This window comes from Gymnoscopelus braueri (assembly GCF_963280865.1).
Source record: "Gymnoscopelus braueri genome assembly, chromosome: 4".
Taxonomy (NCBI): Eukaryota; Metazoa; Chordata; class Actinopteri; order Myctophiformes; family Myctophidae; genus Gymnoscopelus; species Gymnoscopelus braueri.
In genome coordinates this window covers 22,137,398-22,144,819 of record NC_137605.1, presented here as the reverse complement: position 1 = coordinate 22,144,819, position 7,422 = coordinate 22,137,398, and the positions used below count along the sequence as shown (strand labels likewise).

Here is a 7,422-nt window from a genome sequence, read left to right as displayed (position 1 = left end):
AGAGCGTGCCAATGCGTCGTCACCACGGGGGGTAGTAGCGCAGACATGTTTGTTTTGGGCAATGTTAAGTCAACCTGGTTTATACCCCTCAAAGATGTCCGCTGCTACCAAAAGACACTTGTTGACGCCCCCTTCAGGATTTTTGGCACGCTCTATTATAGCGCCACCAGGAGGCCGACTTTTCTTTTTTATATTACTCCTAAAAATGTTGTCCAAACATCATGCAAATCGGTACCCATTATCTCTATAGTCAATGATCAAGATGGTTCGGTTCCATCCTGATTGGCGAATTCCTGGCCCACCTGGCAGAGACCTGTGGTCTGAGGAGCACTTTTTCTAGTTAATACATGTTACTGAAACCAGAATGTGTTTTTTTGTACTGTATATACTGTAAGATATTATCAATTATGTATGTTTACACCACTTAGACATAGAATGACAGTGGCAGAGAATTTACATACAGTATACAACAAAATGGAACAATAGGTCTTATACTGTATTAGGCTACCTACAGAACAATGAGCTTACTGTATCTCATTGTCTCCCCTGTCTGTGTAAGTGACATATCTGAGTGTGTCATCATGTAGGCTAAATCCCTTAATTAGCAGCAAGTGAAAGTTTTGGCAGAATATATATATATATATATATATATATATATATATATATATATATATATATATATATATATATATATATATATATATATATATATATATACTGTATATATCTCAAATTAAGGAATTTACTGGAAGTTAATTGGATGTCATCAATGCAGTAAAGCTATACAAAGTACATGTTGTTGGACTTTACACAGGGATGACGACAGGGAAACGCTTTCACTTGCACCTTCGCAATTGTATGTGCTGTGAATAGAACAAACGGAGTTGACTGTTGATGTTCATCATTGTGATGATTCTATTTAGTACAAACATGATTCTGCAGCAGAAATGGAAACACACATTACCATTGTTCATCCTGACATTGGTCTCAGGTGAGTTCTCATTATTTCACTGACACAACAACAGAGCTAAATGATATACAGGACACGCAATAGTATGTATTGTCAAATACACGATTTCTCTTCTGTCATACAATGTATATATACCGTGTGTACATATATAGCCTACTGTGTGTGTGTGTGCGTGTGCGTGTGCGTGTGTGAGAGAGACGAGAGAGAGAGAGAAAGATCAACAGTGTTTATTTGTACAATGCTGTTTACATGATAGATACTGTACCGTATATTATATTCTTCAATTCTTTATTAATGCTAACAAATGTCCATTTAATACCGTATTTAAGCTTCACCTGAATCCTGTCTAAACCTGTTACTGTCTCCTCCAGGTTTAAGCCATGGAGTTGAAGTTCTACCAGCCAATCCCACGGATGGAGGAGAACTGATGGACGGACATACCATGCTGAAGATCCACAGTAAAAATCCACAGAAAGATTTACACTCAAGCAATTGATTACAAAATAAGATGTTTAAAATACCCTCTGAAAAGTGATATAATACTCATTCATCTTTTTACATGTATATGACTTTTGATTTGGTATAAAAAGAAACAAGAATGAATGAATTAATGAATTGTTTCGGTTATGCAAAAAACACAACCAACTAATAATAAATAAATACAAATATGTGAAAGTACATTAACACAAAGTGTAATTAAGCTTATGAAGTGGGGGGGGGGGCGTGAGATAATTATGTGGTGCAATATTGTTGTCACCTGTGAAATCTGGGAGTGAATTTAGTATTTTTGAGGGACTTTTTATGGTTTGTCCAAACACATCTGAAAATATTTTGTGCCCAGCAGAGAAGATTTTTTGAAGTTTAAAATACAAAACAAAATTATTCAAAAATGTCCAAACATGTTCAATATTCTTTCAAATATGTTAAAGAATAGCAGATGTACAAGCTCGCAACGCTGTGAGTTTGTAGATCTGCTATTTTTGAATAGCCAACAGTAAATGGATAGAGTGGTTAAAATGATTGTGATGCTGTATCAACTACTTTTTTTCTGGGGACCCCCTGGAACCCCCCGTTTGAGAACCACTGCCCATGGGCTTTGAGACTTACTGTAGCCCTCACACAAGGCATGCATGCATAAACGCGTTGTCATTTCTGTATCATTCCTTTAGTTCAAATTGTTTCTGCACTGCAAGGCTAACTGACATGACCAAATCTATCACTCCAACAGCTTGGTCACTCTCTTTCTCTTCCATCTACAGCGCCCATTTCAAATGTGACTGTGAGAGCAAATGCAACCGACTATGTGGAGTTCAAAGACACAGCAGTCCTCACCTGCTCTGTCTCCTCTGGTTCCTCCATCTCCTATCTCTGGCTGAATGGCAGCTCTGAGGTCACGCCCAGTGAGGGAGTTCAGCTTGGTGATGGAGGCTCCACTCTCACCATATTCAATGTGACCCGCTATGACCAGGGACCATTCAGGTGTCATGTGTTCAATCCCATCAGTAATGAAACCAGTCCACCAGTAGAGCTCAACATCAACTGTGAGTTATTAACCTGTTTACCATGTTTACCTTTACCTGCTAGAGTACATGTATTTTTCTCTACACCTACTAATATAATAATAATAATAGTAATAATAATAATATAATATATAATATATATCTACAGTTGGTCCCGAAAACACTGAAGTGAAGGTTTCCCCTTCAAAAGACTACTATGAAGAAGGGTCAAACCTCACTCTGTCCTGCTCAGCTGTCTGCAAGCCCGATGCCCTGTTTTACTGGTTTCTGAATGGAAATAAGTTTCCTGTTACTGGACCAGAACTCAAACTAATGAACATTCATGCTGGTCATAGTGGTAACTACAACTGTCAGGCCTTTAATAGCGAGACTCTGAGATATCACATGTCTGAGGTCTCAGTTGTCACTGTTCTGGGTGAGTGGGAATGAGTGAAAAATATAAATATGTTAAAATTATACAAATTACCATAACCATTTTAGTTACCCATTATTATTATGATTACACCTATAATAGATGTAATAATAATAATAATAATAATAATAATAATAATAATAATAATTATTATTATTATTATTATTATTATGTTAACCAAAACAAACAACAACAACATATTATGCAAGAATGGAATCAAGTAGTAAATTACCTAAAAGTTTATATTTGTGTTTCATCGACAGAGAAGATATCTGGTGCAGTTATCACACCATCAACAATTCAACCAGTTGATGGGGAGTCAATCAACATGACCTGTGATGCTGCTGGAACCATCTCTACCAGAGAGTGGATGAAGGATGACCAACCTCTGACCCCTAGCAGTGACACCACTCTTCATGACAATAACAGAGTTTTGTCCTTCAGTGCTGTGAAGAAAACAGACAGCGGAGAATACTTGTGCAGAGTCAGTAACCCTATCAGCTCTCAGGAGGCTAGATACCACATGATGGTGAACTGTAAGTATCATCCAGTGATATTATTGTTGTATTGTTTTATTGTCAATGTTTGTTTTATGAGTGATTAATAGCATGCATTATCAATAACAGCTGAATGATTAAATAGACAAAATTACTCAAACAATAAGTTCTACAATAATGTCATCAATTGTTTCAGACAATTTTCCATAAGCTTAGTTCACCCAAAAAACTTTTTTTTATTTGATGACCAGCGTGGTCGACAGCGGTTCTCCTGCCGGAATAGCTGCCGGTCATCAAATTATTGGCTTAGGAATGAATTCAAGTCTACATGGGGTGACTAATGGATAGAAAAAAAGTCATGTTTAATACCATAGCGTTTCAGACGATAGAAGCATGCACAGTAGGGTTTCAAACGGTAGACGCACACGCAGTAGCGTTTTGAATGCCATCCCAGATTTGACCACCAGGCGACGGCAACTTTACTATTATATCACGGTTCTGGGGGCTTGGTGCTACTGTTATCACCAAGAGCTCAATCCCATAGCCTGCGCGTACACCGTAACCATGACAACACATCTCATGAGCTGTGTTGTCACAGACAACAGATAACCCCACCAGACTATGTGAGTGACTAATCAAATAACAAGGGAGCAACCCATAGGTTGAGGCTTAATTACTCAGTGCAATCAAAGAGCCTACTTACAGGCTGTGTGTGACCCAATACAGGTCATACCAATAACAATTCAGGTCATACCAATAACAATTCAGGTCATACCAATAATGGCTCTTACACTTAACATTAGGCTACAGTGTATTATAGTACGAGCATATAATATGTCTATGTATTTCAGATGGACCAGACAATGTTAACGTCGAAGGTGTAACTGAAATAAAGAAGGAAGAGCTGTTAGAATTAACCTGTTCTGCTGACTCAGTACCAAGTCCAAGTTACCACTGGATATTCAATGGAACAACATTGGAAGAGTCTTCTCATGTACTCAAGAAGACAGTGGGATTCTCTGACAGTGGGAATTACATCTGCAGAGCTGAGAATTATGTTACTGGAAAAACATCTGAATCCAGTGTCCACCAGTTGTCTGTTAAAGGTGAGATTCAATTGTATGGGTACCACACACACGCACACGCACACGCACACACACACACACACACACACACACACACACACACACACACACACACACAGTAAAATAGCTGTAAAATAATATGCAGAATATGGTTATGATTGGTTCTTCTCTTCTGGTCCAGGGTTTTCATCTCCACTCAGTGGGTCTGTGTCCATGATGGTGGCCAGTGTCCTGACCCTGGTAGGCCTGCTGCTGCTGTGAAGACTACAGGCTGTTGGATGCTGATGATTGATGTATTGTAGGCTAAGAGAACGTTAGCCACATTTTTGGCTTATGCTTGCTAATGTGTATTTTTCCTGTTCAAACCAAAGGCTTTAATCGGTAAAACAAAAGAAAATGCTATGTTTATTTTTATGCTTCTTCTCAAAGCTTTACAGTAATACAATGTTGCCGTCTTAAAATTATTGATTTGCAAACCTCAAGGGACAAATGGTGTAAATGAGAAGTTTAGCACTAATTAACATAGGCTACAACATGGCTGATGATCTTTTATCAAACTATTGATATCATAAAATGATGTTATAGCTTTATAACAGAGGTGATTGTCATAGACTGTGCACTATGGTCAACCTTATCAGTAATGTTAAAAGCCAAGAAATCACGCTGTAGTCATGGACTCAGACCTGGAATTTGAACAGCTACATTAACACAATTACAAAGTCAGCCATCTATCACCTAGATAATTCATCAAGGATTAAAGAATGTCTCAGCAGTTAAAAAAAGAACAGCTGCTCAAGTCCTTACTAATACCAAGAGAGTGGACCATATCACTCCATTTCTTAGATCTTTACACTTGCTCTCTGTCAGTCAAATAATGTAATCAATTTGTTTATTTTGCACTCTCTTAATGCTGTGTCTTGATGTCGTAATCTAATGTCTTATGTAAAGCCTTGTTGTTGAAATGTGCTCTAATAAACTTGCCTTGCCTCGCCTAGCCTATAGCCTCATAATTGACACACGTTTTGAATCCTTTTTGGAGGCATTTTTTCTTTTTTTTTTAGGGGGCTTTTACAGTTGTGTTAACTTCACACAGAATGTGTGCTAACAGATTAACAGACCTCAAGATAAGGATTCAAATATCAGCAGCTACATCGGCAGCAATTTTTATTTGTCATCTTGTTTTAGGAGGAGACAATATAACTTTGGCCTTATCACTTGTTCTCTTTTGTGTTACTGATTAACATAAAAATTAGGTCACTATAAGTGAGTTCTCAATATTTTGATGAGTGAACAATTATGCAAGTGCTTGCTATCAGCCAATACAGTAAATCTACATCTTCAAATGTGGTCCGTGTGATCTTATCAACATCACAACAGCAGATGTCTTCATTGAATGAGAATTTTAGGACGGCAGATATCAAATGATATAATAATATAATATGAATATTTTCTGAAATCTCTATGGGAAAAAGGAAATGTGCTCTCGATTTGTGGAACCACAAAATGGTCGCCACTCTTCTATGCCCTATAAGGACCACCCTAAAGTATTTGCATTGGTTCTGCAATGCTTTTATTTATTTATTTTGATTCCCATTTGATTCCCACTGTTATTTATTTATTTGATGCCCATTCATTCATTGAGTTTACTGTAGATGTCACCAGACCTATCAGTAGCCTACGTGGAGATATCTGATCGTCTGGCTACGCAAGACTAATTACTGTATGGTTGTCCAGTCAAAACAACTACATACTGTATTTCTATTTTTAAATAATCAAGCTCCTTCACTGGCATTAATAGGTATTCAGATCCACATCCAATTGGTGACATTTCAGCTGCTGGGGCTGCTGGTATAACAGCTGCATGTTTTATAGCTGTGATTGTTCTTGGCTTCTTGATTGTAAGGACAAAGAGGTAAGTATATCTTTTTTTATTATAGGCCCTATTACGTTCTGATTGGTGAGCAGTTGGCTGTCATTAATCAAAATGGCACATTGTCAATAGAATATTACTGATTCACCCACAACTGTGGCTGCTTTACTTGTGAAGATTAGCAGAACAACAACAGCTCACTGGTGCAGCCGTAACATACAACGTAGTCATCAACAGAGACCTCACACACCTCATAAAGGAGAACAAACGTGTGTGTGTGTGTGTGTGTGTGTGTGTGTGTGTGTGTGTGTGTGTGTGTGTGTGTGTGTGTGTGTGTGTGTGTGTGTGTGTGTGTGTGTGTGTGTGTGTGTGTGTGTGTGTGTGTGTGTGTGTATCTGTGTCTGTGTCTGTGTCTGTGTCTGTGTCTGTGTCTGTGTCTGTGTCCGTGTGTGTGTGTGTGTGTGTGTGTGTGTGTGTGTGTGTGTGTGTGTGTGTGTGTGTGTGTTTCAAATGGATGGTAGTGTGTGAATTATGTCTGCTTACCTATGGTGCTACCTACTATTGCCTTGATTTATGATTGATGAGTAGCACCATTTTTGCTACCTGCCATCTTAACAGGGCTTTATTTGCAATATTCAGAAGCAAGATCTGTGACCCAAGCATTACCAGTGATACACAAAATCCAAGAGGTCAGTATTCATATGATCCAACATATTCTTAAACATTGTATTAATATATTATCCAGTTTTTAGAAAATCATGTCCTCTTTAGGTGCTTTCAGACTCACATCATGTCAACCTGGGGCAAATTCAACTTTGTCTTTCTATAGTTTTGTATTGACAGTGTGCAAACAAATGTTGACATATAGCTGTAGTTTTCTGCTCGGGATTCAGGACTTGCCATACTTCATCAGCTATTCAACTTCTAGGCAATTCTAAATTATAAACAACTAGAAAAGGTGCTCCTCGGAGCACAGGTCTCCGCCAGGTCAGGTAGGTTATTGTGGCCTCCTGGCGGCGCTATAATAGGCCAATGTTTAAAGGGTACCATTTGTTCTTAGGCCTTGCA

At 38.2% G+C, this 7,422-nt stretch overlaps 1 protein-coding gene across 1 annotated transcript; it reads left to right on the top strand.

Moving 5' to 3' along the window:
- Window positions 1–930: 930 nt before the first annotated feature.
- Window positions 931–4,758, top strand: LOC308083512 (cell adhesion molecule CEACAM1-like; the record flags this gene model as incomplete). Its single annotated transcript, XM_080425825.1, has 6 exons — window positions 931–991; window positions 1,342–1,428; window positions 2,230–2,511; window positions 2,639–2,905; window positions 3,166–3,438; window positions 4,666–4,758. 6 exons carry the CDS (start codon window positions 931–933, stop codon window positions 4,743–4,745), a joined length of 1,050 nt encoding a protein of 349 aa, XP_080281951.1. The 3' UTR covers window positions 4,746–4,758.
- Between the last annotated feature and the right edge of the window lie 2,664 nt (window positions 4,759–7,422).